Source organism: Cariama cristata, unplaced genomic scaffold (genome assembly GCF_000690535.1).
Source record: "Cariama cristata isolate BGI_N322 unplaced genomic scaffold, ASM69053v1 scaffold15683, whole genome shotgun sequence".
NCBI lineage: Eukaryota > Metazoa > Chordata > Aves > Cariamiformes > Cariamidae > Cariama > Cariama cristata.
The window spans coordinates 43,206-56,701 of NW_009609086.1; the positions used below are offsets into that span (position 1 = coordinate 43,206).

At 47.6% G+C, this 13,496-nt stretch overlaps 1 protein-coding gene across 1 annotated transcript; it reads right to left on the reverse strand.

Annotated features, from left to right (window-relative positions):
- Window positions 1-1,144: 1,144 nt before the first annotated feature.
- On the reverse strand, window positions 1,145-12,255 carry LOC104159495 (interleukin-1 receptor accessory protein-like; the record flags this gene model as incomplete). The annotated part of the gene is made up of 3 exons (XM_009697415.1): window positions 1,145-1,869; window positions 10,990-11,133; window positions 12,081-12,255. Coding segments are annotated over 3 exons (1,044 nt in total), but the record flags the coding sequence as incomplete, so codon positions are not given.
- Window positions 12,256-13,496: the final 1,241 nt, after the last annotated feature.

Sequence of the window (13,496 nt, forward strand, 5' to 3'; positions counted from 1 at the left end):
GCGTGTCTGAGCATGAACTGAAGGCGGGCGGCTGACTCCCAGGATTAGCGCCCTTCCTTGGCGGGGAGAGAAGTTGTTATACAAAGTGGAATGAGGCAAATGAAGTTTTCATTGCAGATGAAGAGTGGGAAACACTGCTGACAGCCAACTCAACGGGCTGATGAAACAGCAGCCCCAGGGAGACTGTTCAAAGGCTCTTTCAGTTATCTAATGAAGTGTGGTTGAGTTTTGACCCCTCAGCTTCAGCGCCTGAGGTTTTCTGTGAGTGTTTGAGGTCTTGCTCCTATCCCTGAGCTCACTGACTACTCAGAGTGTTTTTTTAATCATATTTCCCTAGATTTGTAATGCTTTTCTATCTTGCTGCGCGAAAGGCCACGCAACTGACAGAACAAATCAATCATATGGTGAAGCTGGGAGAGGGACCAAGCCCAGGAGCCCATGATGAGCACTGGGAACAGGAGAGGACCTCAGCCAGCTTGGGCAAACCATCTCCTCAGGCACCGCCTGGTGAACAAGGCTCCAGCATTTACTGGTTCCCATGGGACTTGTAACAACAGCAGGTTAAAGAAATCAGTTTTATTTAGAGAGAAGAATCTTGTCTTAAAACTTTTGACCAAGTTCTTTTAAAACACAGTGGATAACGCACTGTACTGCACAGTGCACTTTTGCACTGGTGGGTGCTCCCATTGACCTCATTAGCAAAGCTTGATCCCTTGCAAAATGCAGGCTTGCTACCCCTTCTCCAGAGGTTACTGCCAGCAGCATGGTTTCTCCCCTCTCCCTCCCTCCCAACATCTGGCTGGGGACCTGCCCTCCCACACCTGACCCCAACAGCAGCCCTGCAGCAAACACAACCACAGCTGGGGAAAAATAACGCCAGAGAAACGCATTTTCAGCTCCACTTTGCAATTTAAATTAAGGAGAAGGACCTGGGCAGGCAGTCCCCAGCTGCTGCTCCATGCGTGGCTGTAGGTCCCTGGCTGAGATGACCAGCACCGGTGATATTGCTGCAGTCCTCCGTGCTGGCATAGGACTGACAGTGAATGACACCGCATCAGCCCGCGATATTGTAAAAATATCTTAGTTGAGGCTGCAGTGAGTTTCTTTTGCTAGCCCAGCAGCTGCGGTGCCATTAGCCTCTTGGCTAGAGTACGTAGAAGTCATTGTTGTTCGACAGATCGCTGTAATGGCAGAGGGCAAGAGCAGGAGCCTGTGCCGGTGGGGGCTCAGGTCGACTTCTGCCCTGAACTCCCTGAGCTGTGGGCCTGCCTGAGCCCGGCTTGCAGAGATGAGTGTCCCACCTGGGCTCAGCCACAGCCCGATGCTTGCGCTTGAGTCTGCTGCCACCATTACAATAGGTCCCACAACACCGGCATGTCAAGAAGTGCTTGGCTCGGTGTTTGGCCTTTGACTCGGAGGCCAGGGAAGCCCCTCCGGGAGTGAGAGTCCCTGTCGTGGCACCCCGTGGGTCAGGCTGCCCTTTCAGCCGGCTTCTTCTCCTCTGGACAGGGTCCAGGCTGATGTCCGACTGGGAGGAGCAGCTCTCGTTCCAGCCGGCACCAGCACTCAGGCTGCGCAGCGGCAAGGCGAGCCGCAACGCCTTCCAGAACTGAGAACCGGAGCGTTTGGACTTCTCCCCCTTCCAGGTGACAAAAGAGACGGATTCCTTCAGCTGGAGGATGCTGGGGTGGGTGCACTGCAGTGGCCTGTACTCCACCACGATGAGCTTAGTAGCGATGGCGTTCTGGCACATGATGCCCAGCTTGAACTCCAGGAGGCTGATGCTCTTCTCCGTCAAGTAATCAGGACTCAGGACCACGATCATCCTGCGGCTCCTCTGGATGAAATCAAACACGGCTTCGGTGGTATCTAAGAATGCAAGGGCAGAGGAATCGGGGTGCACAAGGGGGAGGGAGCGGGGAGAGAAAAGCTGAAGGAAGCTGTTCGGTGGCATACCTGCACAGATCCCCCCTTCGTATAGAGGGAAACCTGGCACAAGCCCAGTGACCTTTGACTTGCCCACACTCCTGCTGGCAGGGACTGCAGGAACGATAGCAGCATTTTTGCTTTGCAGTGGGTTTTTGAGAAGGCTGAAGTGGTAAACAAGAAGCCAGGATGGCAGGATAAACCAAGACTGTACTCTGACTTCTGCCCTGCACAGCATCACTACTGCCCAGGGAAGTGCAGACACTTGATAAAGGGCAGGTCTTGTTTGGGAACCACCTGCCCACAGCTCTGGCAGCCCTTTGCATGGGGGGAAACAAAGTGACATTATCGTGTCACAGCCCACAGTGCCAAGGCTAAGACCCACCTCCCTCCCTCTCATGCTCTCTCATCTAGAAATGGAAGCCTCCAGACTTAGAAAGCAAAAATGTCAGCCTTAAACCTCTCCATCAACTCCCCTAGCCGTGATGGGAGGTGAAAATACTGTCCTTCAAAGCATTTCTTGGGATTAATTGCAGTTTGCAAAGCTCAGCAAGATGCTTAGCTGGAATGGCGCCAGGCAAGGGCCGCATCTCTTTTATTATGAATGTTGAAAAGCAGCAAACCTGAAGGATGTCCTTGGACTTCTATGTATGGCTTGGGATGCAGTGAGCATATTGAAGGTGTCATGGCTAATGGGTGAGCAGTGGAAAGGATGGGAATTAATAGGGCTGTGGCATTTAGCAAATTAACCTAAGCTGATTAACAGAACTGTAAAAACTTAAAAAAAACCCACCCACTTACTGAGTGCTGGTGCTTGAGATGGGGGGGTGACACCTGAGGACAAGGTGGTGTTCAAGCAGGACAGGGATCACTGGAGCAAGAGCTCTTGCACACTCAGAAAAACCTCCCTGTAGGAATGTCTGGCAAAGAGCTGTTCTGGGGAGAAGAGCTACCTGCTGCTTCCATTGCCTTTCACACTGCTAAAGCCTTGATTCCTCAGTCTGGAGACTCCCCTTCCTTCCTGCCAGCGGAACACTGGCCTTCTATAGAAATAAAAATACTGCTCCTTCCCTGCAATGGCAATGCCCCTTATTCTTCCAGCACTTGGCTGTCTCTCCTTATCTCACAGCAGAAGGTGCACCATGTTGCACCTGGATACATCTTATTTTAATATTGTACAGAGCAATACTTTTTTTTTTTTTTCCCCAAAGATGTATGACTAGCTATAAAACTCATTGTCATTAGATTATTTGGGGACTAAGAACTTGGGATAAGGAAAACGACTGGACAATAATACGCTAATGGAGAAAGTAAGGTGCTGTTCGGTCCTTTAACATAATACTGGAATTCAAATCAAACTATTTGGAGTATTTTTTTCTTGTATACAAAGTTGGGGGGGATTCCCGCCTCTCCCCTCCCCCCCCCCCCCCCCCCCCAAAACACTGATTCATTGAAACTAAAAGTAGATGATAAAGTCAGTTCTGTCAGAATTGTCACTTAATGCTGTGAAATGTTCTTACCACCGTATTTTAAAGGCATAAAGAATTGGCAGCAATCTCCCAATTTACTGAGTCCAGATCTCATTCAAACCTTTCTATAACTGATTGGGATCTATTTTGAAATCAGCCAAGCTTCAACATTTTGTGAAAGAAAAAGCTCCTTTGCTGGTTTGAAAGGTCTTTTTGAAACTGGAATCACAGAATCACAGTGAAACACAGGCAGGAGCAGCCCCTGGGAGGTCACCTATTCTACCTGCATGCTCAAAAAGCACAAGTTCAATTAATGTGAATGATCCCAACACTGCTGAAATGAAATGTTTTGACTGAGCTGACAGTGACAGTTTTCTTCTATCAATTTTTGAGACTCGACCTTTTTTTTGGCACAGAAAATGCTCAAATTCCCAAAGATAGCTTTTATTTCTGAGAATGGGGTGCATTTAGACTTGGCTGACCAGGATACCTTGGGATATTCGGTTTACAATGAATTCCAGGTCACAAAAAATCCCAAGTGGCCACTTCACAGTGTGCAGGCAGGACGGTCCTTCCCAGTGGCATCAACAGCACAGGATGGGACAGGCAGCAATAACACTGCAGGGGTCTGGCCACCAACAGAGCTGGGAACATGATACTTTTGGCTGTTTCATACAGAAAAACTTCCTTTTTTACTACATGGTTCCAAAGGACACTGCGTATTTTTGTTGGTTTATTTGTCTCCCCTAATGCACCCCAGAAATGTAACAGAGGACTATAAGAGCCATACATTTGTCCCAGCCCAATAAAAGCTGGGGAAGGCTCATAGATCCCATACCCCACAGACCCCAAATCCATAGATTGTCACAAGTATTCATTTTGCTAGTGGTCTGGAAGTGCTAGGCTCTCTTTCAACTTACCTGCTAGCATGCAAACAAGGGAAAAAGCCAAGAAAGTTGCTTGGTTGAGAAAATATGAAGTTGAATGAACCTTTTTTACCCAGCTCCCTAGAAGGTGATGGGCAAAGCGGCCTAAGAATGAGTCTGATTTCTGTGGTTAGGGCAGATTTCCAAGATTTCTGTTCAACATTCTGGCTTGGTCTCTCAAGCAAAAGGATGGTGTTTCCTTCCCAACTTTCTATCCTGTGATTGCTGAGTGCTCTTTGGGTTAGAGACTTTCTGCGTGTGCATGTCCACTGCTGGGTGACAGCTGAATGCTGTATGTCACTGTGCTTCTGCTTGCATGGCCCTGATAGCAGTGATGGTGCCTCAGGATCTCTGCAGGCACACCATGAAACAGCCAGGAAAATTGTCCCCTATAAGGAGCTGTCCCGAACTGATCTTGATGCTCGGACTACACACAGCCATCTTTCTTTAATGGCCTTTTGCAGACATAATGGGGAGGAAAATGATACTTATGAGAAATGCACAAGGACTGAAATGCAAAAGTGAAAATGTTTTATTGAAAAGCAAAATAAAATAAAATAATACTGACACTTCACAGACCAAATAACACAAAGGCAAAAACATACAGAAAAGAAAAGGGAAAACTCTGGAACAGCTGTACAACATCAAACGCCACGGGGCAGGGGGGGAAGATATTTTTTCCAATTTGTGCCACACTGTTTCCCCATGAAATAACAATGAGGAAGTTTGTATGAGCTGCATATTGATAAATGTTAGGTTAGAGCACAGAAACTCAAATGAATCAACTGAACTAGACAGATGCTGTGACAGAATCCTACAATGGAAACCACACATGGCATAGGATGAAATGGCAGGCATATCTGAGGTGCTTTGCAGATCTGCATTACAGCTGGGACTGGGCTTTACCCCTGGCCTGACAGGTCCCAGCAAAGCCAGTGGTAAAGCTCCCAGGGGAGCAGAGCCTGCTCCAGTGCTATTTGCTCCAGTGCTCTTCCTTCCACGCTGCTCCCTCTGGACCCTCAGGCCCCTTTCAGACCATCGCAGCTTCTGCCTTGTGGGTGCTCTGCTGACATCTCTCAGTAATCCTGTTCTGAGGTTGCAACGGCACCAGTGGTCACTGCAATGTATGCCAGTGAAAGTCCTGGTCTATTATTTATTTAGAAAACTCTTTGAATAAAATCAGAAAAAAATAAATTAAGTGGATTTAACTTCCAAGATAATCAGACTTACTAAAACACCAGCAGAAGTTCGCTTGGTACCTCAGCCAAAAGTGAGATGTGATGTGGTGAGGTCTGAGATGTTAATTGAATTTATGCGTATTTTTGAGTCAATTTTTAAAAAATCAAATTGGAATCTAACACAGTTCTGCTTTGGCCTCAGGGTCTTCCCTCTGCCTGCAGATCTGGCACCCAATTACAGAGATGCTGAAAACACAAACAAAAAGGTGAAGCTGGGCAAAATGATGCTGTTGCAATGAGTTCACAAAGCTGAGCATGGTTTTGGGTGTGGTCTCATATAAATGAAGCTTTCCGGAGCGTGGGAAGCAGCTCTGTCCCTCCGCAGACAGCCACAGTCAAAAAGCTCGTAACAGCAGAGATTTAAGCACCTCTGAGCAGATTAAGAGCTCCACTGCCTTCAGCGATGCTGACTGCAATTTTACCTGCTTAAAGCAAAGCTTCCATGTATAGGGAAGATGAAGGTGAGAAAGCAGCTCTATTTGTTCCACATTTGTACAGTACCTACCCAGTGGCATGGGTGGCTGCAGCTCCCTGCTGCCCTAGAATAACATTATTAATCATAAGATGCTAAGAGCAAGGGGCTTCACTGGTGCCAGGATTCAGCCCCACACCTTTAAGGCTGGGCTGTTTACTGGGACGCCTTCAAATCGCTGTGCTCAGCTGGGTGAATAGTGCATAGACTCCAAATTTTAGTGCTTTTTTAATGCCATTATGAATGGATACGCTTCACCCACTGGACACCAACAGAGCAAAAGCATGAGTCAGAGGTGACTCGGGAGCAACCATCATCAAAAAATAAGCATGCACTTAGTGCGCATAATACTGAATTCTACACAATTAAGTGGGCAGGCCCTTGCATTGGGAGCTACAGGAGTATGGAGACACCCCCAGAGTTTGTAATTTTATGTGAAAATATTGTACTAGTACTTGTCAACGTCAGGGTCCTGCTGTGCTTTGATCTGTCCTACAAGGGAAGGGACACTTCCGTCCTCAATCTGAAAAGCCTGTCTGCCAAGGGTTAACTCACCTCTCCTATGCCTGCTGCCTCCCAGTGAAGCAAGGACTGGTACTCAGTGGTTTTTTATATTTCCATTTTGTGCAACGGTTGCAGAAGCTGAGATACATCCTCTGTTCTGCAACTCTGGGCTGGAAACAAGATGGGTGGAGACTTGCTTTGTAGAGTCAAGGCTAACTTAAACCTGACTCCTGAATTATGAGTGGTGATGGTTGTTCATGCAAAGGCAGGGAACATTGACCCTTTATAGAATGGTTTAGGTTGGAAGGGACCTTTAAAGGTCATCTAGTCCAACCCCCCTGCAATAAGCAGAGACATCTTCAACTAGACCAGGTTGCTCAGAGCCCCATCCAACCTGACCCTGAATATTTCCAGGGATGGGGCATCTACCACCTCTCTGGGCAACCTGTTCCAATATTTCACCACCCTCATCATAAAAAATTTCATCCTTAAATCTAGTCTGAATCTATCCTCTTTTAGTTTAAAACTGTTATTCCTTGTCCTATCACAACAGGCCCTACTAAAAAGTCCATCCCCATCTTTCTTGTAAGCCCCCTTTAAGTATTGAAAGGCCACAAAAAGGTCTCCCCAGAGCTGTCTCTTCTCCAGGCTGAACAACCCCAACTCCCTCAGCCTTTCCTCATAGTCTCACCCAGTAGGACAGAACTAGTAGTTTTTAGTAAGTTCAAATAATTTTGTAGGGTCTCCGAGGAGGTGGACATATAGCCAGTGTCATCCCAGAGGCCTCAGCAGGACTTTGCATGCTTTCCTCCAGCCAGCAGCACAGAGACAGCAGGCAGGTTCAGTAGTACATTGGGGTTCCCTGCAGTGCTTGTGAAGTCCCTGAGTTTACTCTACAAAGAAGGATCTCTCAGACATGCTCCATGGCCTGGACTAACATGAGATTTTCCCTGGATTACAAGCACTACAGCCCTGAAGGATCTGGGGTACTTGGGAGAGTGCAGAGTCTCAGAGCCTGACCACTTATTAGTAGAAATGCTACAATACAAATACCACCTAGCAGAGCTGCTTTTTTTTTTTTTTTTCCCCATGATTTTGTAACAGCCATTTCACATTGCCAAACTATCTGAATGCACCTGCTCCTACAGAAACGTGGGGAAGCAAAGATGAGGAGCCTCAAGTCTACACTTCCCCCACTGAAATCTGTGATCCCACAGTGATCAGGACTATACAGCTGGGACATCTACGAAAGCCTCTATACTGGAGCCACCTTTCAAACTGTTCCCCAGCCTCTGCCACAGAGATCAATGACCAGGAAGAAGTGAAGCCGTTTAGGAGATGAAAGGAGCTCTGCCCTGGATGCTAATGAAGGTCCCATAGGAACTATATCTAGGAGTACTGGCCTATACAAATACCCTGCTATCACAAGGTGCTGACTGCATCCCACCTGGATAGCCCGAATTTAGACCTAGACCCAGGGCTTTTGTGGCTGATGACAAGGACGTGCATTTGTAGAGAGGAGGTGAACACATCTTTGGTCTCTCCACTGCCAGGGCAGTAGAAAAGCTGCAGGGAGGCATGACTGTCCCTCTGAAATGCTTGGGACACAGTCCTTCATGGCAAAACCCCTGAGTTCCTTCCCACTCCCTGGCTTAACTTATGGATTTTTGGGGTTTGTTTTGTTTTGTTTTCTGATGGCGTCAAATGTTTTTCAGGGATACGTATGAGCCCATCAAGGCTCAAACTCCTGCTAATTTTTTTAACTGGCATTTCCACCTGCAGCTGCTTCCAGAACCTGCCCTTTGGGAACTTGGATTTCTCGCCTTTCCATTTAATGACAGTCAAGGCCGCCTTGGCCTGCTTCAGCTCCTTCACTTTGCTCTTCTTGATGGCTTTGTACTGCACTAGAATGACTTTGATGTTGCCCTTGGAGGCCATATTCTCTAGACCAGCCTTGAGCTCTAGCAGGGCCTGTGTCCCCTGCAAGACGTAGTTGGGGCTCAGGACAACAAGCAGACGTCGGCTTTTCTGGATGAAGCTCAGGGTTTCGTCTGTGACAACTGGGAGAAAGAAACATTGAGGTGGTTAGTGATGGCCGAGCACATGCTGCTGAGCTGCTAGTGTGATACCAGGTGTCTTGAAGGGGACAATAAAATCCCTTGAAGGTCCTCTCTAGAGACCATACTGGTGCTTCCCAACCCTGCAAGTGATTCCAGGTAGGGCCTCCTGCACCATGGCTGGTACCCACTGCCCCTTACAGTGACATCTTCTACTCCCAGCCCCGGGCTGCCTACAGATGTGTTTCCTCCTTCCCATGCTACGTGGGGATGCCTGAGGTAGCTACGGCTCAAAAGTACTGTACTACGTGGCAGTGGCACCACCCAATGCTATGAGGATGCCATGTGGCCAAGAGAGCTGCTCTGGTAGGCTCAGATTTAGCCTCCTTCTTGTGAGAGTGGAATAAAGAGGCTCTCTGGAGCAAAGCAGGAAAATTTGACAACACATGGCCTCAAGGAAAAGGCTCAGCCTGAAGTGGTGTCGGGAAGCCCGAATGCCTACGCTTACATCCTCCTCTGGCAGATGTCCAGAACGACCCTGGGTAATCCCTTCACTCCTCTTGCCTCAGTTTCACCACATCAGACACACACAGTAAGTATCTACACCCTTCCTGAGTGTCCTCATGGGTTAATTTACTTTGGAAATACTGCCATCCTAACGCCTGTTACTCATCCTGCTGTTCCTGTTGCTGTCATTGATGAAAGCAGATCTGAGTGCTTCTACAAGTGACAAGTAAACTGCTCTGAGGACTTTTAACAAAGTGTCCCAGAAAGTGACACCCTTTGAGCTGGAGACATGTCATGGTAACTGTGGATCCTCTTTGATTTTCTAACATCTGCAGGTAGACTGTCCTTAGGCACCTTTCTGTAATCAATGTGAAAATTCCTCATAAGTGTGAATCCCGGTGCTTGCACACTCTGCTGCAGGACCTCCCACCCTTCATTGATAAGGGAACACTCTTGACTGGTCAGAAAATACAATGGAGAATAAAATAACACTGATAGGCAACTTCATTTAGCTGTCAAGCACGTTTGATTAGTTCCTGTCAGCAAACTCGCAGGATAATCCATCTCCCACTGTTTCTTCATCAAGGACAACATAACTCTCTCCCCCTGACACAGATGTACACTCTGGAGGCATGACACCAGCTGACAAAAGCTATTTCCCGGCCCACCGTGCTTCCCCAAGAAGGAGATTAGTCAAATCCTAGCTAAGAAGCAATGGGGAAGCCCCAGCAGCGTTGCAAATAGCAGCGCAATGAGGAGCCCCCCCTCCCCCCCCAGCAGTGCTCCAGAGGGCTGGGGCTGAATTGAGGCTGGTAGTGACTGCCACAGTGAGCAGATAACACATCCCAGACCGATTCTGCTCTCTCTGTCACGCAGCTGGGCTGGGACTCCAGCAGTCCCTCCTGTCCTACCCAAAATGGATCCCAATGGGCTTTATCAGCACAGGTTCTGTCATCAGTGGGGTCCTGACTCAAAACCCATGGGGCTGTCTGCACTGGCAAAAGTTCATGCTTTGAACTTTTAGTAGGCACCAGGATCACACAGCCAACTCAGCCCTCAGGACACTGGAAATTGAGAGTGTTGATTTGTGCACTTGCTGTGCCACCTGTGTGACTATATGTGTATCTGGAGAGTTTGTCACAAACATCTGTTCTTGGTGATTCCCTGCATGCCTCCAGCAGATGCTGTGTCCAGAACCTTGCATGATTTAGCTTGAAACCATGGGGAGGGGGAAAAAAAAAAAAAAAAAAAAATCTACATCTCAGTGAAGAGATGAGTCTCACTACCTGTAAACAAGGTACTCTTAATCATAGCAACTTCATTGTATGCCATGTTAGACACAGACTCTCTAATTAATGAGGGTGTGGGAGGGCTTCTGGGAGGGCACACCATCTCCCTACTGATGTTCGCATAGTGCTCTCCACATCTCCCTGAAGCAGACACTCCTGGTTTTTGCAGGCACTCACCATTACCCTCTGTGAGCTACCAGTCTGGTCCAGTATCAGTCTCCCCCTGCCTCGTTCCCTTCTAGCCTTATAGCCTTTTTTTTAAGGCGGCTCAGAGGGTTTGCATGAAGGTCAGTAGTCCGCTTCCCTCATGTTGATAGATCAATCACTCCTGCACATCACTCCTGGGGAGAGCAACTGAAGTGACCAACAACCACCACTTGCCCACCGCAGCCTTTTTGGTGGCCTGGAGCATCTGCGACATCGTCACGTGAAGCAAAAACATTAGAAGATACCAACAAGAGATCATTAGTGGAGATGGGGAAAAAAACCCCAAAGGATAAGGTTAATCTGGATAGGCCAGTTCCCATCAATCATCCATACCTCAGAGAACAACAAAGAGAGGACGCGCATGGAGCACAGCCCCCTCCTGTGAAATACTCACTTCCCCCGGGGAGGCTGTCTCTGTCGAAGATACACAGCTTGTACCCAAACTCATTCTCTAAGACTCCCCGCAGTGTCAGCAGCACAAATTCCTCCTCCTCTGCATTGCGGGCGTAGGACACGTACACATCGTACTCCTTCCCATCTGAGCATTGGGAGCACAAAAAGACACAAATGGCAGAAAAGACACTTGTGACACTACATGCTAAGCCTTTGACTTGCTTCATGGGAAAAGCAGATACAAAAGCTCGCTTTAAGCCCATGCACCACAGGTTAAGAAACATCAGTCTCCATAGCTACAAGACATGAGTGCTGCCTCTTTGACTACCCAGCCTGAACATGCAGGTACTCAGACACCACTGGGTCGCCAAAGGTACAAGACTGCAGCAAGATGACCAATTCATTCTGTCCAAGGTCCTTCTGTCTTTTAACATCTCTGACATTGCTTCCTCTCATTGCTGTCTATCCACATGAGCAGTCCCACCAGACAAAGTCTTGCACCCTGCCTACACCCTCTGAGAGCCGCTGCACGCCCTTGGCAGGTTCACACCAAAAGCTGTGAACACCCTCCTCATCCTACAGAGGAAGGAATCTCAGCACAGAGTCCCAAGAGTTGAACTCCCAGTAACACAGGGAAGCTGTGGAAGAACTGAGGACAGAACACTGATTTCTGGATCCATCCTTTTGGATGCCTTCCCACATTTTAAAGCAAATCACCCTGGATTTGTGAATCCTTACACAGAGTCACCAGAGAAGCCAGCGACTTACTGAAACTTGATGACTTATCTTGACCATCTAGATCAGATGAAACAGCTAGCCATCAGCAGGGCAGTGCCCCAGGGAGCCTGACACATCCATGCTTTACCTCTGCAGAGAACACAGAGGACTTCTCTCTTCTTTTCCCTGACCCAAGCCTGACTCCTCTTGCTCTAAAATTACCCACACAACTGAATGCAGGTATAGAAATGGAAGGTTAAAATGTCATTATGCTGTGAAGAGGGTTAAAAATAGCTCATATGAAAATTCCTATATGAAAATGAAGGGTCTGGCCTGTAGCAGGATAAAATAAATGTAAGTCCTTTAACTCCTTACCTAGAATGGTTTCATCTGTTCCAAAATGAGCCCGATAGAAAAGGACCATCTCAAGCCAATAAACGTGATAGACGACTATCAGCACCACAACGAGCAGGATGGTTGCCCCCAGTCCACAGGCCAGCTCCACGGTATACTTCGGTGCCACAACTGGGTTCAAAAAGAAACAGGAGGTCTGGTTTACAGAACAGGTTAGGCCTCCAGCTAAGCAGGAACAAGCTTGTGTCACATGCAGCCATACACCACAGAGGAACAGCCAAGAGCCAAGCTGGTCCTTCAGAAGAAGGTGGCCAAGACAAGGCTTTTCTGGGAGGACATGTGATGGCTGGCCACTCTGGAGTCCCCATTCTGGGTTACTAGGTCTAGTTGGGCTGGCAGAGCAAGTCAAAGCACAGGCTGGACTTCTGCCTCTGAGGGAGACCCTGGGAGCAGCCAGATGGTAGAGTGATCTGTTGTTGGAAACCACCTGCACAGTCCAAAGTCAGCTCATGAACGTGACCTTCTCAGCAGTATATATAAACTCTTAGGGCAACACAACAGCACTCACTTCTAGGAGAGCCAGCCAAAGCTCACCTGCAGCAAAATAAAGGCAATGGCCACCACCTTCCCTCCCCATCAAACATACACAGTTCTTGTGGCTTGTCCCAGACTGACAGCAAGGATATAACTAGCCATGGCCTGATTGTTTTCTACCAGGAAAGAAGAACAAGAGTTCGTTACAGAAAAGGTGAAATGCTTGCAAACAAATAGGACTGTGGGGTTCTTTGTTCATGCGAGGTACGGACAACTCAGCACATCAATATGATGATCAGAGAAGTCATTTATTAATCAGAAGGCTACATCTTATATACTGCTTTCTACTTCCATACACGCGCTTGCTCAAGCTCTAATTGGTTACACGCACTGTCCACGCGACTATCACGCTCCTTAGCAAGGATTCTGATAGGTGTTTATGCCATGCATAGCTTCCACGTAAATTAAACACAAGTTCTTTGTCTAACATACAAGCTCCCTGTCTCATCCTGCTCCCATCGCCTTGTTTCTCAAGCTTATCTACCTCCTGCCCCACAAGCTCGCCTCCCTGCATAACTCTCTGCACATTCCCACATCTTATCACATTCTCAAAATACCCTCCAGCTCACTGCTAACATAAAATGATCCCACATCTCCCCCCTTTTCATTAAACGTAGTTCTAATGCTACTTCTTACAAATCTCTGGATACATTGTAATATGCAAGGCAACAAAACCATTATTCCAAAAAGTAAACCTAACACAGGCAAGCTTTAATTAAGCTAATAATTCATGATGTCAATCCAAGACTTTAACGGATCGTCCTCGTAGGTGATATGGGGCTTTCTTTTTTTTTTTTTTTAGCTGCAATTGTGGATGTATGCTTTGTGAATGATCTGACAAAT